General features: G+C 34.6%; 1 protein-coding gene across 3 annotated transcripts in view; it reads left to right on the plus strand.

Moving 5' to 3' along the window:
• CSMD3 (CUB and Sushi multiple domains 3) overlaps positions 1 to 27,807 on the plus strand; it is a 688,054-nt gene that overhangs the window by 499,269 nt on the left and 160,978 nt on the right. For all 3 annotated transcript variants that reach the window (XM_054193012.1, XM_054193014.1, XM_054193015.1), the window contains one exon: positions 17,241 to 17,357. In XM_054193012.1, the coding sequence (XP_054048987.1) occupies positions 17,241 to 17,357 (117 nt within the window). The remainder of the gene's footprint in view (positions 1 to 17,240; positions 17,358 to 27,807) is intronic.

Genomic DNA, 27,807 nt, shown 5'->3' on the forward strand with positions numbered 1-27,807 from the left:
GGTAAGTCAATTAATTAATAACTGGATTTAAAGAAACTAATCCAGTCATCTGCACTGGCTATACCTGATAAATATGCATGTTTCTAACTTAACCTCAGGCAGCAGTCTAAAGGTCCTCGCTCTTGTCTAATAAGACTTCAGTAACACACTCAACTGGAAGAAGATTTATTAGGTGGGATATGTTAGTGGTTACATGTATAAGACTCATATTTCATTCTTTGCACAAGTTTTGTCATCTTCACATTGACTGTCACAGTGGGAACTAGGGGAGGGTTCTGTGGAATAGAAAAACCTGCAATTAAGAGACTGCATTGTTTTAAAATGGAATTCAGTTTTCTTTTTGTTCTTGACTGGGCCACATATAGAAGTTACTCAATCTACCATAGGAATGGTAAGCAAGATCATCATCCAGCTTAAAGAGGATAGCCGTCTCTTTTAGAATCTCATGGTTTTTGATGTTTCACTCAGAATCAGCATGCATAACAGCTTTTTGCTGATCTCACACTTTCTTGAAGGAACAGTATCTTCCTCAACAAATCTTTACTTCTAGTTTTTAGGTATTCACTAGGACCTTTTTACTATATATTTCTTTTTTATATCCTGAAGTTTAGCTGAGTACTAACAGAAGTAAATATAATGAATTACAACTCTAACACACATTTATGTACTCCAACGACCACAGAAGTTGTTTTGTTTTTATGCATTTAAAAGGTTACATTTCCTTATCTGTTGTACTGCACTTCATTTTATATTTTTATATTGTTTTTGATACTTAGTTACTGACTAAGTTGGTAGTTTAAAGCTTTACTTATGTAGCATGCCAGGAAATAGACTGTTTTGGTTCACGGGTGAATTTTTAACAAAAGTTATATTCAGACATTAAGCTATAATTAGAGTTACAGTTGAGAGCACATATAAGTAACTGAAGGTCAGAGAACATTACAGTGATATTTTAATTATCCCCAGTTCAAATATTAGTGATTCAGTTAACATCTTTTTCTTTCAACATTAAGATAAAAGTATCAAAGGAATAGAGAAACAGCTGGCCTAAAGCAGAGCCGATTTTCTCAATGAGAGTAAATGCGACAATAATGTGCTCTGAATGTATCCAAAGTGTCAACAATGCACCCAAATTGGACACCCTGGGAGGAAGGGAAGAGAAAAAAGTAAAAGTAATTTTGACTTTATATTGGGAGCTATATCAAACGGAGGAAGTTCATTGAAATGAATTTGAAGAAAACAGCAAAAGGTAAGTATTTACCGGTGACCTGGAAATAGTGTAGAAATACCATTTTAGAGCCTCATCAATCAGAATTAAAATATAAAAGGATCACTAAAAGAGGTGGTGAAACAACGAAGTCAGGAATATAATAGAAATTAAAATATCTATTCCAGGAACAGGAAATGATGTTCAAAGAAGGGTAGTGGAAAGTGTGGCCAGCAGAGTTTTGAGAAACAACTTTAGAACATGTGAACTTAATCTAACCACTAATACACTTTTTCAAAGATGAGAAAAGTAGGAAACGTATTAAAGTGCCAACAGAAGTTCAAGGCCAAAAATGAATTCAAGGACAATGCCATTGCAGGAAAGCTAAGTAAATTATATTTTATGTTATGTTATGTTATGTTATGTTATGTTTGTTATGTTATGCTATCCTATGCTTTGCTATGTTACGTTACTGACATAACCAGAGAAGTCATGCATTAGAACCATTCCCTTGTCTCTACAGAACTGTGTCAAAATGGAAGCAGCTATAGAAGAGATGTTAAAGAACATCAATAAACAGAACCATAGCAAGTTGCTAGGACGAGACAGTCATTTCTGTGGAGTTCTGAAACAGCCTACATATATATGAAGTGTTTGAGTACAAATATTGACCTTAAGGTTACATTAGCCTTTCTATCAAAGTAGTGGAAGGTGATGAACATGTAAAAAATCTTCCATGATGAGCAATCAACCAATTTCCACACTTAGAAAATTGGTAGAGATTATAAAAAAGGACAGAACTAGGAGATGCATGGTTAAACATGTTGAAGAAAAATCAATATAACTTTTGAAGAGGAATGTGGAGCTTCACGGGAAATCTCAGAGCTCAACAAGCATATGAATGAACTTAACAACAGTTGATACCATATAACTGAATTTTTTAAAACCTTTGACAGATTTCCATGGAAAAAGGTTAATTTTTAAAGGACATGTAATACAATACAATTGAAAGTTGTTGGTGTGATGGTGGGTTTTCTGTTATTTACAAAAAAAAACCCCAAAAAACCCAAGAAGCTACAATAAAGGAAGGTTACCACAAAGACTGCATACATATTTGTGTTGGGAACTGTGTCATCCAATACAACTTCACATAAAATTGAGATGACAAAGCTCACAGATATCCCAAAATTATACTGTGTAATCAAATCTATGGTCAAATGCACAAGGGTTAATCCTCAATACTGTGTGACTAGTAAAATGTGCATCAATTTCACTTTTGTTAAGTGCAGGATAAATGCTTATAGAAGAAATAACCCTAAGCACAGGCATGTGATGATACAAAATTAGCTTTTAGTAGTTAGGTAAATTACCTTGAAATCATTATGCCTAATCCTTTGCAGATTAGTAAAATTCTAGCAGGATTATATTTAAAGAATATTTTTTTTCCTTTTTAGAGCATCCTAGCCCATAAGATACATTCAGATGAGTCAGTATTAACACTAGAACAAAAAATATAACATGAAAGTGATGTTTGCCTCTTGTCTTCAGATACAGAGGAGTCTGTTTCTCAGAGCTCAGGGTTTGAGAAAAATAAAACTGAAATTTTCAAATGTAATCTTTATTACAAGGAAACAAAACAGTCTTTGATTGTTGAGAAATGCAGTTAAAAATACCTTTAATCAGCTGAATCAAAGTGCCTTAAATCTATCTTTCTGATACTGAGAAATAAAACTGTACCTTATACCTTCTTCAACTCAGTGATTTGAGATGCAGCAAGTAAGATTCTCTGGGTTGCTGGTCACTACAGAATCCCAGTGATACAAGTAAACAACCTGTGAAGGTCTTTCAGACACACAAATTTTGGCAGCCTTGCTTTGTTTTTGTCTTATAGCATCCCTAAGGATTAAGACTTTCCTCAAAGGCCTGTGAACCCAGGCATTAGGGGAATTAACGGGGAAAGAAGACGACTTCCCTTGGGTTGAGGAGGATTGAGTGAGGGATCAGTTAGATCAATTAGATAGTCACAAGTCCATGGGCCCTGATGGCATGCACCCGAGAGTGCTGAGGGAGCTGGCGGAAGTCATTGCTGGGCCGCTCTCCATCCTCTTTGAAAGGTCATGGAGAACAGGCGAGGTGCCTGAGGACTGGAGGAAAGACAATGTCACTCCAGTCTTCAAAAAAGGCAAGAAGGAGGAGCCAGGGAACTACAGGCCTGTCAGCCTCAGCTCCATCCCTGGAAAGGTGAAGGAACAGCTCGTTCTGGGTGTCATCTCAAGGCATGTGGATGAAAAGAAAGCTATCAGAAGTAGTCAACATGGATTCACCAAGGGGAAACCATGTCTGACTAATCTGATAGCCTTCTATGATGGCGTGACTGGATGGATAGATGAGGGGATGGTGGTAGATGTGGTCTACCTTGACTTAAGCAAGGCGTTCGACACGGTCTCCCACAGCATCCTCATAGGGAAGCTTAGGAAGAGTGGGCTTGATGAATGGACAGTAAGGTGGATAGATAACTGGTTGAAAGACAGAGCTCAGAGGGCAGTGATTAGGAGCACAGAGTCTAGTTGGAGGTCAGTGACGAGTGGTGTTCCCCAGGGGTCAGTACTGGGCCCAGTCCTCTTCAATATATTCACCTGGATGAGGGGATAGAGTGCACCCTCAGCAAGTTTGCTGATGACACAAAGCTTGGGGGGGGTGTCTGACACACCAGAAGGCTGTGCGGCCATACAGAGAGACCCGGACAGGCTAGAGAGTTGGGCAAAGAGGAACCTTATGAAATTCAATAAGGGCAAGTGTAGGGTGCTGCACCTGGGGAGGAATAACCCCATGCACCAGGACAGGTTGGGGGCTGACCTGCTGGAGAGCAGCCCATCCAAAAGAGACCTGGGAGTCCTGGAGGACAACAGGATGACCATGAGCCAGCAATGTGCCCTTGTGGCCAAAAAGGCCAATGGCATCCTGGGGTGCGTCAAGAAGAGTGTGTCCAGGAGGTGGAGGGAGGTCATCCTCCCCCTCTACTCTGCCTTGGTGAGGCCGCACCTGGAGTACTGTGTCCGGTTCTGGGCTCCCCGGCTCAAGAAGGACAGGGAACTGCTGGAGAGGGTGCAGCAGAGAGCTACCAAGATGATTAGGGGACTGGAACACCTCTCTTATGAAGAAAGGCTGAGGGATTTGGGTCTCTTCAGTCTGGAAAAAAAACGGCTGAGGGGGGATCTCATCAACACTTATATATACTTAAAGGGTGGGTGTGAGGAGGATGGGGCCAGGCTCTTTTCAGTGGTGCCCGGCAACAGGACAAGAGGTAATGGGAACAATCTTGAGCATAAGAAGTTCCACCTAAACATGAGGAGGAACTTCTTTCCTTTGAGAGTGGCAGAGCACTAGAACAGGCTGCCCAGAGAGGTGGTGGAGTCTCCAACTCTGGAGACATTCAAAACCCGCCTGGACGCGTTCCTGTTTAACCTGCTGTAGGTGACCCTGCTCTGGCAGGGGGGCTGGACTAGGTGATCTCCAGAGGTCCCTTCCAACCCTATGATTCTATGATTCTATGAATAACATAATTCAAAGACTACTAAAAATCTTAGCAAAAAATAGCTGCAATGATTCCTTTTCTTCAGAGAGTGGATACTTGTTTTTTTGTGTATCAGTTCAATACTGGGTTTTAACAGAATTATCAAAGATACCTGTAATTAAATATTTAATTGTGGACAGTTTAACTTCCATAGACTAGTCTTGGGCATGTTCAGAAGTGAAGGCCGTTAAATAAACACTTTCAAATGCAAAAACTGTTACGTTGTTTCAGTGTACTCTAAAGAGGATAGTGATTTTCTAACTTTTGCTTTGTGTGGGTAACATAGGTATTCCCCTGTATTGCAATCTAGCAACTCAACTGAAGTTAGAATGATGTTTCAGTTATCAGACTAAAATCTACAGTCACTATTCATGACAGAAATCATGTTACTTTTAACAACTCTTTTTCTTAAACCAATCAAAAATCAATCAAATCAAAAATCAAAAATACCAATCAAGTATTAGATTTAACAGGGCTCAAAAGGAAATAGTTTCTTTCTGAATTTTTAAAGCATTTCTAACCAGTACACTTCATTGCATGTAACATATTGAATTAATTTTGTATTTAAAATACAAGGAATCAAAAGGAAGGTTAAGGAAATCAAAAGGAAGGTTAAGTAAAAGAAGATTTTAGGTATCCCCAAAAATAATTGAAGATGGACTAAAAATTTTATTAAAAATATTTATGGACATAGCAGACATAGACAGGATGTTCATCTGAATGTGTGTTTACACTTACAAGATTACATTACTTCTGTTGACATAATCAGCTCTGAAAGAAAGTTGATCTTTGGAGTCTGATGAAAACTGTGAATCTGGGGTCTTTCCAAGTTTTGTTGTCATCTCTATATAAACTTGGAACAGAAACTGTCAGGACTGTGTAATTTTAAACCATGGCCTCCATCTTTTTTGTGTATTTCTTCCTCTCCTTCCTAGTCTATCTGCTCTCCTAGACATTTGCTTTCCTCATGCATGCCCAAAACTTGACTTGCAATGGATATGCATAGAAAATTAGAAATATAATTGTTGTCATCTTGCTTTAAATGTAAGCAAACACTGAAGAGTGCATCCAGGCAGGTTTTGAATCTCTCCAGAGAAGGAGACTCCACAACCTCACTGAGCAGCCTGTTCCAGTGCTCCGTCATGCTCAAAGTCAAGACATTTTTCCTCATGTTGAGATGGAACTTCCTGTGTTCCCGTTTGTGCACAATGCCCCATGTCCTGTCACTGGGCACCGTTGAAAAGAGTCTGGCCCTGTCCTTTTGACACCTGCCCCCTAGATACTTCTAAGTTACTTAACAATTTTCCCAAATTGAGTCTGTTTTGTCTGTGGTGGTAATTGGTGAGTGATCTCTTCCTGTCCTTCTCAACCCACCTCAACCCATGAATATATTTTTTTTCCCCGTCCAACTGAGGAGGGGAAGTGATAGAATGATTTGATGGGCACCTGGCGTCTACCCAATGTCAGGCCACCACAATAAAAATGGCCATTCTTAGTCTTACATTATGTAAAACTGTAACCAGGGGTTGAAATGTCTTAACATGTGCTGACAGGCTACATTGTTATTCAATATCAAGCAGAGACTTTACTGGTCATGTCAGAGTAATGTAACTGGCCTTTACAGAAATGGTATTTCTTTTGTACATAGAACCACTTCCACCAGGTGTGGCAAAAGCAGTCTCGATTTGTGAGTTTTGTGGGTAATTTTATTTTTTGTCTGTTTGCTTGTTTTAAAGGGCAGTCTTGTATTATTATTCTATTTCGTATTTAAATTGGTACTCGTGCTCATAACTGTTCATTCTATAGACCAGTTATTTTGACTACTGTTTGTTTTACTATTAACAGTTGTTTCTTAGCCTGATTTTCTTTCCTGTGTTTCAGAAGTTGGGTACTGGTTCCTTACTTTCTGGAATGAATGAATGATTTTTGTTTGCTTCTAATGTGAATGTGATTGTACTTATGGATTTATTTGTTTGTTTGTTTTTTGTTTGTTTGTTGTTTCTTTTTTTCTCCCTCACTGATACTAATCTGATACTTCTTCATCTTCTTCAACATATTGGTTAGTAGCTGGAATCTAGAGTTCTCCAGAGTGGGGTTAATAGTATGTGTTTTTCCCTCTACTGAGCATAGAGAGTGCAGAGATGACTAGAAAGTTGTGTATTAGAAACCTAGAATTAAGAAATGTGAATCTGTGGCCTCATCTACAATAACCTTAAAAGACATTTCTCTTGTAATTTGAGAGAGACAGACACATACACATGTCTATCCTGAATACTACAGGATAAGATGAATCAGCCTCTGGGGAAATATATTTCTTTTTAAGTTTTTTTCTTTACACATACATGTCTAAAAGTAGCAATGTTTTGCTCCTGTTCTTTGCTTGGCTTATTTGTGTTTCAGTATATTTCTTTTTCTCTCGGTTGTATTATTGAATTGTCATATTTAATTTACTACTGCTTTGAGAATGACCCTATGTAAACCTCGAATTAAATCAGGTATTTAAGTAGTTGAACTGAGATGGCTGTTCTTACTGTTTGTATTTTAATATATTTTTCCCTTTTAACCACAGAACTGTGTTTGTTAGAGTTAATATTGTTTTGGGTATACATTGGCATTTTATTCTCTAGGAAACTTACTTGTTTGACTTTTTTCTCTTAAGAACAGTTTGGTATAGCAAATCGATATTTACTTTCTAGGTATGAATCCACTGGTAAATTTAACTACCTACAAGTCCAGTTGAAAATTGAAAGGGGGAATCACTTAAAGAAGAGAGTTTGAAAAGTGGGGACTTCTGTCATCTTAAAATTAATTTAAAAGTCTGTGTTGCAAACATAAACAATAATGATGGCAAAGAAACCTGAGATTGAGCAGATTACAGTGACTGGTTAATTTATCATTAGTTGTAAGATCTCAAATGTAAAATTATATTCATTAATTGTTACTGTAGTTTCCTTACAAACTAACAATGTGTGCACACACTCAAAACATTAGAAATCATTTGGAAACCAAGTGATCATCAATCACTTGGAAACCTGAGGAATTACAGAGTTTTCTTATGTATTGTAATAATATTCTCGTATAATTCAAGAAAAAGCTTATCCTTTGTAGCAGCTATGATTCCCTGCTACTGTAAGAAAACCCATTTGGGTAAAGGGACATTCTAGACACATGCAGATGGGCAGCATACAACAACTTCAAGGCTTCTTGGATAGGTAATACACTCATTACAGCCTCCTCACCCCTAAATTAATCCTGTTATCCAAACAAGATTCAGGAGATGATACCACTTACCAGCTTTCTAGTAATAAGTAGATTCTTGGTTTTGTGCAGTTCTAAGTGAACTCATAATGTTAGCGAGTTCTAAGAAAGCTCATAATTTTTACTTTAATCTTCACATTTTATAGGTTTCTCCTTCTATGTAATGAAAAGATGTTTTAAGTACGTCCTTGTCCACTAAGGTTATGGAAAAAAAATATTCTCAGTGAGACCTCAGCTGCATTGTCTATCGAATTACTTAGAAGCAGTCATCATGCTCTTTGTCACATAATAGGAATGATTCTTTCTTAAACCAAATAAGTAAGGAAATATAATTTAGATATAAAGAGTGCACAGGTGAATAAACAGATAATATAGAAGCTACATGGCCTCTAAAAAAAGAAGAAAAAGGCTCTGATTGGAAGGGGTGATTATATCTCGTGAAGAGGTCTGTAAATCCTTACCATTCTTCCATTCATACTTTCTCATGAGCCAATGTCTCAGTTCTGTTGTAGCTAAAAATGTGTTCTGTTAATCTCTGACTTATTTTTACTTCTACACATCTGTCATGTAATGCTCTTTTCCTCTTGCTATCTAAATAGACTTGAAAGACTCTGAACTGTTCTCCCCCAGAAGACTTTATTACTGCCAATTTTCTTTTCTGTTATTTTTTATTCATTTATCATGTTGGTAGATAAATTGTTTTAAAGTGTTTGTTTGTTTTCTTCCATAAGTTCCGTAAATATCATGTCAAAGCTTTGCTGCAGACGGTTGACTTGAAAAGCATTTTTAAATTTTTATTTAGTTCTTGTTTTTCAGCTGTGGAAGCCACATCTTAGTTCATATCAGAAAATTAATTTCAGACTTTCTATACACTAAATTAATTTCAGACTTTCTATACACTTAGCTAAAATGAATAAATTTATAAACTAATTTTAAGCAACACGTGATTTCAGTACCTAAGAAAACCATATAGAACTTTTTTAAATTGTATGCACCGCAGTTCGTAAGGAAAAAAAGAATATAATTGAAAGCTAATAATCTTTGATAATTAAACTGAGAGCAAACATAATTTCTAAAGTTAGGCTAAAACAATTCTTCTTTGTATTTTTTTCCCCTGAATGTAAAAGCGTATCTCATATTCAATTGTATAAAATCTGCTTCAGAAAGACATTTAGTTCTGTTTTACGGATTTCAAGGAACAAAACTGAAGACATAATGTTATCTGGATTTGATGTTGGTTTTAGAAGTAAAATCTGATATTTATGTTAAATGAATCTACATAGAAATAATTTGTGTGATTAATTGCATGTTAGATATTTATATAAACTTTATTTATAAAATTAGAACAAAAGTGTAAGTTGAAAGTTAGCTTCAGCTTCTGCTAAATTTTCTTTTGCTTCTGTTTATTGAAAAGAAACAGGTACTATCCTCCTTATGTTCCTTAAAATGTGTCAAATTATCTTTCTCTGCTACACTACAGAGATTTCGAGTTCCTTGGTTCTCTCCTTATAAGGTGTATTTTCTTGCTTATACATCTTTCTGAACACTTAAACATTTTTATAATTCAAGTTTATGATAGTTTTTTGATTTTGGAAGAATTACCTTTTGGGAGTTGTCCCTTTTGTGCTTCTTTATTCTTAACGTGTTTTCCTTTATAATTTTTACCTTGTAACATGAAATACTATCCTTCCTCTTCTAGAAAAAAATAAAAGAGCCCATCAAACTATAACAGTTCAGTCTGCAGTTTTAGTATTGCCAGGACTAAGAAAATGGAATGTACTCCTTTCTCATGTTACAATCCATTAATATGGACTGATATAAATACATAACCAATTATAAAAAGGTGAAGGTCTCTTGTCTGCTTGGATATAATTAAGCCATTATGACAGATATTTATATGCCTTATTCTTCCAGGAAACACCAAAAAAAAAAATAACTTCCCCAAAGTAGTTATGAAAATATCTATATTTAATTGATTTTACTAAAATTGTTGGCAGTTATTTTATGTCCTATTATTTATGGATAAAGAGAAAAAGACATTTCTCTAATCTTTGCCTCAATCTACCACATCTTCAGAAAGTGACCAGTCAACCCATGCTCTTACTCGTCACTTTTGGAGACTAAACAAATTATTTCAAAATTTCCTGCTAGATCAAAATAACAGCTTCTTTTTTTCCTTCACCACTCTTGAATGGTGTTACCTTCTATGTCTAATATGTTACCTTCTATGTCTAATACATGAAAGCCTGGTTTAGAGGTGTCTTTGTCTACAGTAATGTTGTATTGAAACTCACATCCAATATTCATTCTCTTTTTTCTGCAATATCTAGCCAATTGCTTTGGATTTTACATTTCTGCATTTGCATTTTTTTTTAAGTTGCTACTCATAATTTCTGTGTTTTGTTTTTTGTTTGTTTCTTTTTTTATAATTTCATTATTTCTCTGTTTCTGTTAATGATTCAGGTCCTGCTTTGATAAGTTTCTGAATTCCTGAGGGGATTTCCCCAGCTCCCGGTGGCCTCTGTTTTAACTAACCGTTTTCAAACACTATTAAGATATATTGTCCTGAGCTTCTCTTTCATTTTTTAAATCAATTTTGATTGCCATAATTAAACTGTGTTGTGAAGACTGAAGAGACAACAGCATGGAAAGCTTCCATATTCTTTATGTTATTGCTTTCTTTAATACTGCTTTCTTACCATATGATGGTGCTCTCTCTCTCTCTCTCTTTGTCGGTGTCCTTTCATTTCTATTGGATTTCTGGATTTCCAAACAGCAACTAAAATATATATTTCTGTATCAGATTGTCTTTTCCATATTCACTGCGTTGTCAAAACAAGTTTTTATGCTTCATCACATTCACATTTGCAGGCTGATGTCCACAATAAAAGTATCTGTAATTTGGAAGTTCATAAGAAATTAGTCTAATATTTTTAACTGTTAAGATTTCCTTCGCATGATTTTTTTATTATTATTTAATTTCCTGGTGATGATATATCAGTCACTATATTTATTTTCTTGTTACCTGTTTCTTGTATATTACTCTTGACTTAACCACTGTAAGAAGTCATTACAACTGAAAAACTGTCATTTGGATTAAAAAGGATAAGTAGAATGACATTGTATTATAGGAAAAACAACAATCAATGATTTAATATATTATATTCTAAAAACGTACATCATGTCCCCAGATAATTTTTTTTTTGAACCTACTCATTTAAACTCACTAAATATTAGGTATCTGTAATGATTATTCTGTCCTAGTCTGGGTTTTGAAACAGTAGTCCATTAGATAAAAAGTCAGTATCCCATCAGCAGATGTTCAAGGCATATTTTTCCTCCTTCTGCAGAGTTTATACACTGTTATTCTTCATTTTTTATTGTATTTGTAACTGTGTAATCAAATTTATCTGCATGACATAAAGCCATATTGTGGCATTCATTTTTAAGCAGTATTCCCCATTGATTCCACTGAGAAACACTGCTTAAAAATGAATGGTGCAATATGGCACTTAAATTTGCAATTACAATTAAATTCTGTTAGATCTCAGCTGAAGGAGCTAGAAAGCAGGTAATCTGAAAGCGGTAGTAGGAATTAAAAGCTTCAAGCTGCAGAAAAACTACTTGGTAGCAAAAATAGTCATTTCTTCAAAAGATGAGATCTGAAATCGATTCTTATACTATTTAGTCCATTCTTCACAGTTATTTTACTGAAGTTTTTTCTTGTGGATTTTTTCTTTTGGTTAAACTGCAAAGGCATCATGGAAAACATATGAGCAATAAGCACGTGGCAGGGGCTTTTAACCCTGTAATGCTTTGCTGGAGCTACAGAAAATTTTACTTTATAGCAGTAGTTTGGTGTAGATTACAGGGATCTGTGGTTCCACTGTGTGATTTTGCCGTGCTGGGATGATCATCTACATTTCTTTTACAACTGCTGTTGTGTTCAGCATATTTACAACAATATGCTGAAATGTGAGAAAAGGTGTCACTGCTGATGCTAATGCATTTTATATTGTATTCTCTATTTACTAATGTGCTTCCATAAAAAGGTAGAATTTAGTTCTTTAACAAAAGTGCATGTCTACTAATGATCAATATGGGTAATCTTCCAGATAAAAAAGCTTACCAATTTCAGATGAGGAGTGGTTGTTGTTGTGATAGGATTTTTCAAGGGCTGTGGGGAGTGCTATTTAACACGACAAGATACCATTACAGAAAATTCAGCACACACAGAAAAGGAGCTTTTTGCCATTAATACTTAAAAATGTTTCAAGGAAATGGTGAGCAATGCATCAATACGCTGATTCTTATCACATTCTTACCACAGTCAAGTGCCTTTCTCTCCTATTAGTGTTCCGTTGCTGATCCTGGAAAGCAGGGCAAGGAAAGCATACTGAGAAGTGTTTTTATATGTCAGAGAATAAACTAAAGCTGAAATAAATACAAAATGTGATACGATATTTAAGAGTCTAAGCAAACATTATTTAGAAATACTGGAATACTACTGGAGAATTACATTAGGCAATACCACTTGCCTTTTGAACTTTTTTTTTGTTGGTTGGTTTGTTTTATTCTGCAGGATTTTTTTTTTTTCATTCCTAGGGAAATGATGCTTAGAATTTGTTCCTTTTTTTTAGTGTTAAATACAGTTTACATGTCTAGGTCTGATGGGTCTGTTAGAATTTTTACTGTAGGTAGATCTTTCAATGCAGAGCATAATAATTAGACAAGTTGATTTTTCACAACCTTTCAGTAATTAACTTTGCAGTTATTGGTAAATTAAATACATCATTGCACTGTAAAACTGATGCAAAGGCAATGAGACCTAAATAGCTGAATTACGCATAAGTGAAAGTCAATGTGTAGCACTGTGGTAGTGGAATTATTATATCTAACCACACAACTAGATACTAGATATTTTCCAGAGGCAAAAACATGTTTTATTTTTGTATCAAATTAATTTTTTTAATTCACCGTGGCTATGGTTTCATGACCTCAGATCCATCTTTGATTTCTGAATAGTAATGTTAATGGTCAGGGTAGAATCTCCTCTTCCAGAAACTTCCAGCATTTTACAGTAAGCATTTCCTAAAAGGTAAGGAAAGAAATACAGTCAGTGAGCCCTACGGATTTACTAAAATACCAAATAAACCTCTTCTTCCTTCCTGATACATTCAGAAAGGTCTTTGAAGATAGTCTTGCTGCTATAAGAACTAAATGATTTACCATATAATGATTAAACATTTTCTCAGAATGCAAAGGTCAACTGTATGCTTACATCTTGATTCAACTTTCCTTTATACCATTTGTTTTTGAGACCCAGGAATGTGAATTCTTGTGAGGATAATGAGTCATTATAGCAGCAGTTGGAAAACAATGAGAGGGACCATAAGGGAAAAGGTAAACTCAGAAAGGGCAGAGTGAAAAAGTCCAGAATGAGGACACCAAGTGAAAGAAATTACTATGAAATATTCAATGCAAGTATTTTGTTGTTGCTGCAAATTAAACTTTACATATGTCAGACTGACAGAGTTCATCTCCAAGTCCAGTGTGTACTGACCATGTTGTAGCACTGGCTGCAGGCAACTCAGTTGAAAGACTTTGCACCTAAAGGAGCCCTGCTGGAAACCTCGCTTCCAGCCTTGTACTGTGCCTCCTGTCCCCTTATGCGAACAGACGTGCCCACTGTATAATCAATGCGGATGTATGTTGCTTTCATGGAATTTGAAGAGTTGAAAAAACATTTAGATGTTTCAGACAATGGGTCATATAAACATTTTAATTAATATCAATTATAGAAAGAAAATGGCATTATCTTCACCTTTTAGAGACAATAAACTTGTTTTAATCAGACTTTAGTATTAATGAGACCACTCAGTTTTTTGAAGGTGCTAAATGGTATTTTCTACTATTAATTTGCAAAAATTGCTGGATTTAATCACTATTAGAAACCTATGTGCATTAGCCTATGAAGTTATTTTGTGTGATTATTTTTATACCAGTTGTGATAATACTACCTTTCAAATATTGTGAAATATTTTGGCTAGACGTATATGTAGTTAATAATAACTTTACGTCAGAGAATCAAGAACACTTTGAAAGTCTACAGTCTAAAAATCCTGTGTATGACACAAACATAATTGTTTTCTCTGTTTCCCTAGCATTAAAAAAATTTCATAGCCACAGGACATTAACTCAGAAGTCATTGTTGATTTTAGATACAGAACTATTAATATCAATAATTTGTAGTGTAAGACATTGCACTAGAGTGAATAAAAACTCATCAAACTTGCAGTAAATTTTGTTTTTGTTTGTTTGAAAAATTATGCATATTAAGTTAAATTAACTTATGGAAAAAAATATGTTTATTTAAAAGAAACTGTTGGGGTTTTTTTTGTTTTGTTCTCTTTTAAGCATACTACTAGTTTTGCAAAGTCACAAATACCTTGCTTAAATGCAAAACTTGTAGGAATATAAAAGAATAGGAGTATAAAAAATCTGAACTTTATAAGTAATGTTCCACTGTATTCTGAGTACTAAATATATAGATATTGATTTAAGTATTGCTATTGCGTACTATTACTTCAAGTTTTATTAAAAATTAAGGGTGAAATTCTGTCCCTATTTGTGTCAATGGCATTGACTTCAGTGGAATCATAATTTTAGCCTGAATTTGCACATTATTTTACTTCTGCTGATTAGGAAAGTATAATAATGATATCAGTGCTGGAGTGGGACAGTATTGTTGGTCTTTGTTGCAGTAACTCATTTATTCAATTTGCAAACAATAAAGAAGAGAAAAGGGAGAAGTAATGAGCTTTTCTGGCAATCTTATTTCTCTAGTTTTAGTGCTTTTGTTGCTTATATTCTTCCATATTGTCTTCTGTTTCATCCAAATCTGGAACAGAAAATCTTGAGTACTTACAAGCTGGTAAGCAGATCTGTTTTAATGGAAAAAAATTACCACATTCAGCTGGTGAAGAGTTTCTTGTTTGTGTTTTTCAAGTAACTCAAGGCAAATAAGTCCCTGGATGTCAGGCTCAGCCAAGACACTATTGCTTCTTGGCAAAAAGTACCAGTAATTCTATTATCTAAATACGTTTTCAAAAGAAAGCATGAATTTCAGATATTTCACATGATGCTGGATTGAGGGAAGACACTGAGATTATTCTTTTAGTCATAGAGAACAATATTTCCTATATGTATTAGATCTCTACAACTACCTGAAAGGAGGCTGTAGAGAGGTGGGTGTTGGCCTCTTCTCCCAGGTGAATAATGACAGGACCAGAGGAAATGGTCTGAAGTTGTGACAGGGGAGGTTTAGATTAGATATTAGGAAGAATGACTTTACTGAAAGAGTGGTCAGGCACTGGAACAGCCTGCCCAGGGAGGTGGTTGTGTCACCATCCCTAGAGGTGTTTAAGAAATGTCTAGATGTGGCACTTCAGGGCATGCTCTAGTGGCAGAGGTTGTAGGTTGTTTGGTTGGACTCGATGATCTTAAGGGTCCTTTCCAACCATGAAGATTCTGTGATTCTGTGATTCTGTTATAGTCTTAGTGCTTACTCCATATTTCAGAGTGGGTGCCTGTCAGTCAAGCTGTACTGAGCATTGCCAAGACCTGTCCTGTTCAATGTTCTGACTGATTTGCTAACCTCTAATATATGTGCCACATCTACCACATGCACACACACACGCACAAGCAAAAGTCAGGATCCTTCTGTTGACCTATTTCAAATACCATGACTTTCATGGTGGCCCATTAAATCATTTACAAATCGTATATGCAGACTGGAGCAATAGGTGCCATCTGCTCGCGTTTCAGGTACTCAGTTTGTCAAACTCTGCACCTACACCATACTGAAAGGAACCCGTGTTAATGCAAATTACAGAAATACATGCTGAAAGCAACAGGCCCTTAGGTTGCTAGCATTAAAAGGTGCATTCTTTCCATGGTATACTCTACCATACGTTTTGTGTGAATTAACTAAAGTCTTAAAACACATGATTTGCAGATACAGTAATACATAGCTTGTATTTAGTATGACAAATAATGAGATAAAAACTTCTGAAATTCTAGTAAGAAAACCATCTTTTCCTTATTTAATATAATTCAGAAGATACTAATGCTTTGAGAGCATACCACAAAAAAAAAAAAATTTTGTTTAGCAAATGAAACATTTGAGTAGTGCTTATTTTAGGAAGTCACATCTTAACAGAGGAAAAAGGTTGAACTAGATGATCTCCAGAGGTCCCTTCCAGCCCTACCATTCTGTCATACTGTGATTCTGTGATATGTTAACATTAAACTCATCAAAAAATGTTTATAATTCAAAATGGTTAGAATAAATATTCTAAACAGATGCCATAATCTCAATGATAGATTAAACTAATAAATTACAAAGTGTGTATGAGAAGCAAGTAATAGACATAGGAAAGCAGTAACACTTACGACTGTTTCACATAAATGCACCTGAACATTTGTTGAAGAAAAAGAATAAAAAGCACTCTTTCTTGCTTGACATTTTGAAATAAAGCCAAATTCGAAATTTTGTTGTTAACCATAGAAAAATACATTGTTGTAGTAAATAGCATTGTTATTTACCTGCCATTTATCGACTATTATAGCTATTAATAGTAGAATAAACACGATGTTTATGTGATAAAGAAAAGTGTTTACTCACAACTTTATATATATAATGTTATAAATAATTGAGATATAAAGAAGTGGTACATCATGTTCAGTCAAGGAATCACAGCTTCCTTATTTGAGTAGTTCTGTGCATTATTTTGAATTATGGGTCTATTGGCATGAGTAAGAATTTACTAGTGTGCAGAAAGGCTGCATAATCTATGCCTTTATTAGAGTATAAAGCATCATACGAATGAATAATAGTTTTGTAGGCTGTGCATAATAGCATACAGTGTATAAAGCACATCATTATTTTATTAAGATGGTTGATAAATGGTAAAGAAAAACAATAACTGATCTGGAAAACTGCAAAGTGCCATCAATTCTCTTTTGAGATATGAGAAATTTGCACGTACTCAGTACTTTACAGGATATACAGATTTAAATCCAGTATAGAAGTGTAATAAAATTTACTGTAATAGCATACACCAACATACAACAAATCACTTCAAACTGTTTTTTTTTCTGATACTATATTATTCAAAAGTGATTATCTTCACTTTCTAGCACCCTGTGGAAGCCGGTCAACAGGCTCTGAAGGCACTGTATTATCACCAAACTACCCCAAGAATTATAGTGTTGGTCACAACTGTGTTTATTCTATCACTGTTCCTAAGGAATTTGGTAAGTAGATCTGGTCTCATTTGTATCTTTTTGTTGCTTGGATACTTTCAACAATTCTGGATGATTTTTACAATTGCTTTTATATTAATTTTATATTAATGTGAAAAAAACTGTTTTAAACTGATATTTCTGTTTGTACTTTTTACCAGTTTTATCATGCACTATTTTCTCAAAATACTTATATTTGCCAGTATCTTTTGAAATTACTGTTGTTCATTTATTTTTGTCTCACTGTGACAACCAGCGTGTAACTTAGAATATTTCTGTGATGCTAGCCAAATACATTAGTGGTACCAGTTAAAGTTTCTTTTCATCCAAGATCATGTGCCAAGGCTCTAGAAAGTGTAGCATAGCTCCAGTAAGTCCACATAAGCAGGGAAAGCACCATTTGTCTTAAATGTATGGTAATATTGCTCTCATAATCCTTGGCTTCTCTGCATCATGAGGCAATGGCGTAGACTTTCCTGAGGAACGAATTTAGAGCAGCATACGACTGTCTGTTTTTCGTAGATTCCCAGATCTTCTACCAAAACTTCACTCCCATCCTACCATTTTTTCTGATCACTAGATGAATCTTTTAAAGATGTCTTCCATCCCACACAAAGACAGCTTTTACAGCACTATTTTATCTCGCGAGATTTATGAATTATTTTATCCCACTGAATTATTAAACAATGCCTATGAGGACAGCTGATAGTTTGTTGTTCACTTCATGAGATAGTAAGTAGTATGCCACGTACTGAATATCATTTATTGTTTAAAAATCTGTGCTTCAGATTTATGCTTGGATAACTAGGACTTTATTATGACCCGCTGCTCACATTTCAGTTCATCATGTAACAGGTGCCTGGGGATGGGGATGAGTAATTATTAATCTTCCTTCATGTTGATTCTGCAAACATTTTATCCAAATTAAAGACAGCACTTGAACTGCTGTGTATCCATCTGCCATACTCATGATGACTGAACTCCCTTAATATCCAATTAATTTGTTCTTATGTATAGCATAGAGGTACAGAGGCTACTACAAAATAAACAAGTTTTTAAAAGTATTGTCTCCTAAGCCGTGTGAATCTCTACTTAGTCCTCTAGAACATTCAGAAAAAATTAAAAACATTTGCACAGTTCTTGATTTATTTCTAGCTGTTACAAACATATGCTTTTGACCTAGCTAATTTGTTTTAGATAAACTGAAAAGAGGATGTCCTCCCATTTCCATCAAATCTGATACATCTTAGTTTATGACATGGATGTCAACATGTAAAGAGTGAAAATCACCACACTAAAGGATTTAAAATGTTAATGCTCTGTAGTTCATATCTTTGACAATCTGGATGGAAGTGGAATTTTGTGATTTCTGGAAATAAAGACAGAATTCCCCAAACAAGATGCGGAAATGGGGAAAAATCCCACTGTTCTGCATAGTTACTTGGAATAATTTGAACAAAAATTAATTTTCTTTACACACTAAGCACGTTAAGAACAGTATTAAGAAATTCTCTTTTACCCTTCCATGGTACTTATGCCCAAAAAAATAAAAAATGCTGATATGAAGAAGGAAAATCATAGTTTTAGATATGATTTCTCTCTGCCATACGAGAATTCAGTCATGTATTGGAGATATGGTTATGACAGAGTACCTCCTTTCTCTAGAGCTCTTTGGCTGTCCTGCCTCAGGATAGACCTTTGTTCCTTTTCTTGTGCTTAAACAGCATGTTTTAACAATTAAGCAACGTACCTGTAGAATATATCGTGGAAACATTTAATTCACTTTTATGAATACAGAAAACACGAATGTTTGTGTGTTGAAAGAGAAAGGTATAAAACACAACTGGCAGTATCCATTCAAAAATGACATATAAAATAGGCCAAAGAAGGTATTGCCATTGTAGATGTTTTTTTTCCTATGATGCTCCTACAGTAAAAGGGAGGGGAATTCCTTGCACCCCAAAGCCCTAATTTTAAAATATTAATCTTTATTTGAATTATACAGTGGTGTATATTTATTTTTTTGTAAGTTATTGGTATGGGGTTTTTTTCTGACCCACGCTCTTTGTCTAATCTATCGTTACTGGAATTATTCCAGTAACAACCATTATCAAATTCAAAGTAATTTTGACATGCGATTGAACCCAAGTTTTCTAGACTCAAGATAATTATTTGTCTCAGTCTGAATTTTTAAAGATTTGTGTAATTAATGTGTGTTGTCTAATAGCTTTCACCTCTATCTCATCACAAGTACAGTTGCAGAGAAGGATAGACATAAATTTTTAATGCTCAGCTCTTCATGATCAGTTTTAGGAAATTATTACTTGTAACTCTATTATTTTGGGTCCTGATACAAGACGTTGCATTAAGAAAAGAGTCTTCACTTGCGGTGCTTGATATGGATTATGTAGGGATCAATTAATGACAAGATGGTGCCCAAAAAATGTTGGTCTTTGTGGATGAAGACACCAGATTTTATCTTGAATTCACTTGCTAATGTACATCATGACATGTACATTTGTCAGAGATTATTCACAACAACAAAGAGTCGAAACAAGCTTTTTGAGAAATGAAGGGGTACTCCAGCAAAGCTGCTGATGTAAGATAATTTAAAGTAATTTTCCTAAAGAAAACAGAAAAAAACTCTTCTTCCATAATCTTCCCTAGGCTCCAACTTTCAATGTGAAATACAGCATTCAAATATTTGCTAAATGGAACCTCTTCAGGAACTATTTTGGCATCCAACACAGTATATGAGATCTTATAATAGAGCACAGTTAAAAAAAAAAAGCTAAAACCAGACCAATATACAAAAACACACACAAAACGGATTAGCATGTTCAGTGCATAGAAGGGAACTCATTGGCCTGGAGTACTTTTTGATGGAGTGAAAAGAAAAGCTATTTCATGTGCAGCTTTCTAGGTTCTCAAGTCCAAATTCTGTGGAAAAGTCATTGTAGTGTGGACTTTTTTTCAGTGTTTCATTATTCTGTCATGCAGAATCACAATTGCAATATTTCATACCATGACAGGTTTAAGCTAGAAGATAAATGATTCACAAAAGCACACAGGATGCCACGGGCAAAATCTTTTGTAAACATGGAAGACTTATCTTCTGTGACACTCTCTTACTGATATATCAAAATAGCGTAATGATCGTTAATTGTTCAACACTGAAATCCAGCACTGATTACAATTAAAATGTGGATGTTTAAGATTTTATTTTGTTTTCCTGATGCATATGAATTACTTTTTATGCCCTGCTCTGCATAATGCTGTCATCTGTATTTCTATTTAGATGAATATTTTTAACAGTAAAATAAATTTTATATCAACTTGCCTCAGCAAATGTCTTTCCTTTCAGTTAGAGCAAAAAGAAAGATTGAATATACACAGTAAGGTACATGTGTGGTTTATGAGCTACGCTCTCAGAAAATTAAGTACTGATTCTCCCTGGCCATCAAAAAATATGAAATTTAAATCAGAGCTCTTTTTTCCTACAAAGAAGCTAAAAACATATATATAATTGTGAAAAGATCTAGTTTCCATGGAGACTGTACATTTGCTTTACATTTACAGCAAGGTATAATACTTTAAAAATTACAAGCATTTTATTGATAAGCATGACATTTTGGGACAAGGTTTCTTAGAATTTTGACAATTAAGGTAGACCCAGTTTGCTTACTCTAAACAGGGAAGTTAAAATCCACTATTCTTTTCAATTCCTGAATAAATGGCTTGTGTTCACAGACACCTTTCTACTGTGCAGTTATAGCATTTTCAGCTTTTCCTAGTGTCTTTTCTTGAATTTCTGTGTTATGAGATAGCCCTGAATTATTGTAAATAAGCAACAGAGAGAAAAAACAAATAGAGACAAACAGGAGGGGTTTGGTATTATTATTTTTTAATTAATTTTATTACATCACGAAAGAATAATTTTTTGCAAATACTGGAAGGTACATACATCTACAACTTTTATTCTCCTAGTGAAGACACACATTGAGCAAACAATGTTGTCAACATGGGTTTTCTATTAGGCAGCTCACTGCATCTAGAATTGTTAGACAACTTAAAAGCCGTGTCATGCTAGAGTTATTTCAGTACTGTTTGATTTGATTTCAAACTTGGTTTACATTTGGAAAAAAAAAAGTTAGGCAAGGACAGATCATAAGTAGCGGAATGTCCCAAATGACAACTTCACATCAAGAGGGAATAAAATTCAAATGGTGTTTCTGATAATACTTAGCCGCATTAAAGTAAAGCATTTGCTTTTAATAACTTGAATCCATCATCACTGTTGTGTACATCTTACTTTCATTTAAGAAATGTGGCAGACATGTATGGACTGATGTTTTTAAAATGTGGAGGATTTAACTCTCCACCTTAAATTAAAATGGATGTAAACGTCTGGCTGAATATCTAGCTTTAATATTTTCAACCACAAACTAAGTACTTCTTGCATTAATCATTACTTTGCTGAATGGGATGTAGAGATGATAGAGGGTGATCTGAAGTATCAAAAAAGCTATCATAGGCAGGAATCTTATTCTGTTTCCTACCGTCTTTTCATTCAAGTAACCACTTCAAAGTCAGTGGGATTGCATTGTCCAAACAATGATTACTTGTCAGCAAAATGGAGTGAAATGACAAGACTGCTCCAAATACTTGTGTGCCCAACTGTATAAAGGCTCAAGACAATAATTTCAGGAGAAAGGGATAATGATCGAGCTTGTACCATGTATTCTATGAAAAGTAAGTTAGTCCCCCTTTCCTGCCCATAAAAAGAATGACTTCAAAAACACGTGACTTCCAAGAAAAGTGACCATTATTTATTTGTATATTTTGAAAAATATTTATTTTTTTCCATGTAATCATAAACCTGCATTTTTTAAGACAAAATCTACTTTTTGCATATGCATTTACAAGAACGTGTCATAAAGACAGAAAAGCTGACTGTATCACAGGACACTTCATATTAAAACAAAAACTATTTTAAAAAGATGAATCACTTCATCCAGAAATTTAATGAAATTCAATTTAGTTGAGCATGACAACTAGTTAGATTAGAAGTATGGTACTTCAGTTTTCTGATTTATTTTCTGTTTTCTGAAGTACAGAGTGAACATTGTGCAGGATTGAGGATGTAAATACAAATATTTATTATTAACAATAGGAAGAAGTATTTGCTGTACGAGTAAAACTAATACATAACAGAAAGTTCATGCCCTTTTTCTTGGCATTCTTTTAACTTTGTTGCCCTGTTGTTATTTCTCTTTTTGACACCATTCTCTTAAAGCAAGATTTTCAAAGCATTTTTTACTAGCATCTGAAAACATTACAATGATGTTTAGTAAATTCTTAAAACTGAGCTTCAAGTGCTCAGTGTTAAAAAGCGTATGGAAGTCCTCTTCTATAATTTTCTCCAGTCAGCTAACTAATCTTCATTCAAAAGTACATAAAGAACAGTATTATCCGTGATAGAATTTAGAAACTCTGGCCAGAACTGAGATGTCATTGTGCAAAAAGTACTGGGCAGACAGAGAAGCGGTTTTCATCCCAGAGACAATAAGCCTAATTAAGGTAATATGCAATCAGACACATAATTTGCAAAGTATTCTTTGGTTTTTTTTCTTTATTTTTCTTTTTTTTATGAAGTATTATTATCAGTGTGGAAAGTAAACATTTTGAACGTTGTTGTAAATGCTGCTTTATGTTAATTTAACTCATTGACAGAATATTGTTTTGATTTGAAAATTCTCTGAGTGGACTTAACTGTGGCAGTTACATGTCTTTCCATTTGACTCTTTTGTCAAGTTAATTTTGAGAGTTAATGAAGAACACTGAAGGGGGATAAGAATGGAGTCACGTTGCCTAGAGACAGAAAAATATGTAGGTTGTGTACATTGTGCTAGAAACAAATAATACACTCTCCCACCACAATGGAAATTGTATATTCTTAATGTGCATTCAGTGTGCAGTGAATGACTGAATGTAAATTTATTTTCCACTATTATTTTGATTAAATATAAAAATAAACTATTTGTTTGAAATGTGCAATGCATTTTTATGGCATGGTTCATTTCTTCCTTAAAATAAGAAGATTATATAGCTATATAATAAAATAAAAATGGGGAGTATCTGGCTTATTATATTGGGTGCATTTTATCAAGAAAAGAATGTACAGATAGTGAGCCAGAAACATAAGAAAATGTAGAAGTCTATCTTCTGCACAATAAATGGACATAAAAAGCTTAATGGAAACGAAAATCTTCATCCATAGGTGTAAAATCTGGAGCTTTGGAGTCAGATGCAATGACATGATTTGTGTTTTAATCTGTACAATCAAAGTGAGAAAGCTTTAAATCTGTCATTGTATCCTGTCTTGAAAAGCTGCCCTTAAACATTGCTGATTTGTGTGCATATATGTTTTAGGCTTGCATATAAAGCGTATAGGTGTGTACACATGTAATTTAACTGCTTGGTAGCATACGTTTCCTCTTGATTTAGTTAGGTACCTAACTAGGGAAGTTAGATATCTAGTCTAAGCCATTCAGATGCTTGCTATAATCAACAAAGAGAGACACATATTCCCATAGCATGATTCATCCTATCTAAAACATCTATCTGCAGTTTTTGGAAGGTGATAAATTGTTTTTAATGTAAAAGAAATAGCACAGCCTCATTTTGCAGTATTTGCTCTGGCAGCTGCTGTGGGTTAAATGAATTAGAGAACATTTCTGCTAGTGTAATCTACATCCATCCAGTAGTCACGTTGCACGTTGCTTCATGATTTTATCTTGTGAGTATATGGTAAGCCTGGCAATTTCAGATATGTTTCAGTTAGCAGCCATTCACTGGCTTGAGCTTGAATGATTCAAATTCAAGCTTTTACTTACTGACTCCTCATCCTCAAATCTTTTAAATCTAACACTGAAGGCAAACAAAATCTTTGTCATATTATTAAGCGTGTATTAGAAATTAACATGCATGCTTGTTTAAATGTTGTTAGATCACATAGTCAAAAAGAATTACTGCATTATGTTAGATATTCTACAGGAACAGAAAGCAGTGGCCTATAGCCTGTCTACACAGTGAATGCATAATGGATTTATGTTGCCATCTGGAAAAAGAAAATGAAGGGCAGGATTAATTATGGAAATATGGAAATATGTTTTTTATTTTATTTTTATTTTTTACCAAATATTAAGTATTTTCTTCTGCAGAATATATAATAAATGTACCTTAAAGTGCTACTTAAAATAGAAATATTTTCAAAGTTTTGTATAAAATTCATCATAATGCAAGAATTCAGGTTACATATGCAAACTAGGAAGTTATTTTCCCATTGATGTAAAAATTTCTTTCTTTGAAGAATATTTTGCAAGTTTTAACAAGCCTGTGCCAAAGTTGTTTATTTTTCATTATATTTCAAACACAGAATGACAGTATTAACTACTTAATTCAGATATGAATATGCCAGTAGTAATATATTGTATATTGAAGATACCTGGTAAATAGTGAATATATTTTTTATCATACTGTTAAGTACACTTGAATTACTCTGCTACCTGCTCTCAATAAAGTAGCTTCAGATTGCAGTCTAAGATGTTAGGAGGACAGAGGTGAGCATTAGTTGTTTAACTATTAACTTCTGCTTTGCTTTTCTAATTCAAGGCCAAGTTTTTGTCATTCAGATGCTGACTATATAATTTAAGGAAGTGCCAGAAGGTCATTTCACATCATTTCCCACTTATCTATGAATATCCTAGGTTTGTGAGAAGAAGGACTGGCAGGTTTTATATACGCAAACTCACAGCTGGGGAGTATTTCATTCATTGGTTCAGTGCTTAACATGCTTGCCAAGTGAGCAGATGCCAATAAAAAAGTCACCATAGGGTGACTTTTAAAGGAGATGAGATAAAACTCTTCAATGTATTTTTGAAATAAAATTTGAAGAGATTTACTATTTTAGTTGCTTAATATGATTTGAACTCACTTTTTAAATGTTGCTTTTTGATTTTTTTCAATAAAAATGATTAGTTTTGGCTCAAATATTAATGATGTTTTTGAATATAATAATGGTCAATTTAATACAGACCAATAAATAGCTTAAGCTATTGAGTTTGACTATAAAGATATGGAAACAGTATAGCTATCTTTTTAATAGCCTAATAACAAAGTGGAATGATGATAAGACCACATCTGTGGTCTTCGAAGAAATTCAAACCTTCACAATAAGTAAAATAATTTTACTATTATGCCAATGAATTGATGAAAGATTTCTAAAGATTTTTTTTCCTTTTTTTCTGAGCAATGTGACTCCAGCTGCTCTAAATATTTAATTATCAAACCTTGTTCACAGAAAAGGCTGCTATTAAAATAGCTGAAATTAGTCTGGGTTCCTGATTCCAAATGATAGAGGCCAGACTACATTACATTTGTCACTTACATGCTTTTCAATAGATGTTACCGTCCTGGGGAGCAGATTGAGTGGTGTCAGATTTTCTAAACAATTCTGCTTTTTTGTTAGGTTCACTTAGAACAGGATTGAAGTACTATAGCAGTACAGTACCAAAAGCTTACATTACCATTGATTATGTCCTTTTAATGTAAAGTTATACTAATAATGAAGGTGTCATTTTTATTCTTAATCTCTGTATGAGTGAAAAAACTGCTTTCTCACTCTTCAAGCCTGACCAGTGTGGGGTTGATTAGGTGCTGCAAAATTGCTTACTCCTGACCAGCACACTTCTGAGATTCAGGGGCATCCTGCCTCCCACCAACCAAAGCCTGCACTTACTTGAGCCTTTGTCATTCCTCTTGTTGGAATGAGGCCATAGTTCACCTCAGAATTCACTTAGCTGCATAGGAAGCCAGGAAGAGAGCAGGTAAGCTCTCTCCAGAGAGCCTGACTCTTCAAAGATAAGGTAGGCTGTGGAAATTTATAGTTCTGCTCTTCATTCCTAAGAATTACAAACAGCAAAATAATCAAGAGAAAAGGGTTACATCATTCTTTCCTGGTAGAAAAAAAAAAAAAGAAGAGCTCTTACAGCTTGTGATTCTTCTAGAAACATTAATTTTGCATATATGACGACATAAAATCCCAGACAACTGGAAAGACTAACAGTGCTCCTATTTAGGACAAGACATAGTTCATCTGATAGGGTACACGTCTCAGATGATAGCAATGAGGCTTCAGTTTCCCTCAGGGTAAAGAAAGTCTAAAACTCTCTTCACCCATTCACCTAGTTCTTTAACTCATGAGCTGTGCAAATTTGTGAAAATTCAAATCATACCAGCCCCACAAGCCAGTCTAGACTTTCACCTAAGCAAATGGAGTTCTACTGGGGGGATCAGTAGATTTGTCCTTTTAACTCTGATACTAAGTTCCAGAAATAACTCTTCCTGGATTCTTAAAGGGACCTAAGAGGTATCATTACTTATCTGTTCATAAATATCATTAGCTTTCATTTAAATCACCTGAAAATTTTTAAAGCTAAATGCATTTTCAGTAATCAGTAGATACAGGCCATTGGACCAGGCCTTTCTCTTCTTTCTCTTTCTTTTTCTTTTTCTTTTTTTTCCCCTGCATTTTCCCACCTTTGTAGCTGCAAAAGTCAATAGGAAAGTAATCCTAACAGAAAAACTGAGGAACCTCCAAGTGTCTGCTTCCTGATACAGAAGTTTCACTGGTTGGTAATAAGAGACAGGGAAACCTGGCTAGCGAATCCATGAGGTGTCATTGTGACCATTGCCAAGTTTCCATCTTGAAGTAGTCTGTCATATTTCAGGGAAGGAGTTCATTAGGATCAGGCTAGGATCAAGAAACTGCAAAGAATCCTTCTACAAAAGCTTTCTACTTTTAAAACTTTTCAGTATTAGGCCCTGCTCTAATAGAAGTTATAATTCATACTTCTCGCCTTTCCTCTTCATTATATTCCTTTGGATATAAACCGTTCCTCTTTCAAGTAAGCCTATCTGTATTGACTCAGATGTTTGTGTTCACCACTGTGTACACAGATAAAATCTTCAAAGATTCGGGATTTGTTTCAGTGATTTCCCTGTAATTACCTTTGTTTAGAAAACAAATTAAAAAAGTGTTTGCAATACTCACTAAACTTTGCTTTGTCTTTTTTCCAGTTGCAGTACTGGCTGCAGAAATGGGTGATTATTCCACATTCTTAAAACAGAATCCCTGAGCACTCTATTTTACTGAAGAAAGATAGGGGTTTTAGCTGTTTGCTGATTGTATCAAATTATTTATCTATATTAATTTTAAAAGAAATATTCTAGTTAAACTCAGGATAGAGCTGAATTGCGACTCTGTTAACATCAGTAAATTTCAGGAAAATTTGATTGAATCCTCCAAAGAAAAAAAAAAAAGAAAAAACAAAAAACTTGGAAGCCAGGCTCTTGCAGCACATTTTGCCCCTCCTCCACCCCTCTTTCTATTAGAGTTTGG

Source organism: Rissa tridactyla, chromosome 2 (assembly GCF_028500815.1).
Source record: "Rissa tridactyla isolate bRisTri1 chromosome 2, bRisTri1.patW.cur.20221130, whole genome shotgun sequence".
Classification (NCBI taxonomy): domain Eukaryota; kingdom Metazoa; phylum Chordata; class Aves; order Charadriiformes; family Laridae; genus Rissa; species Rissa tridactyla.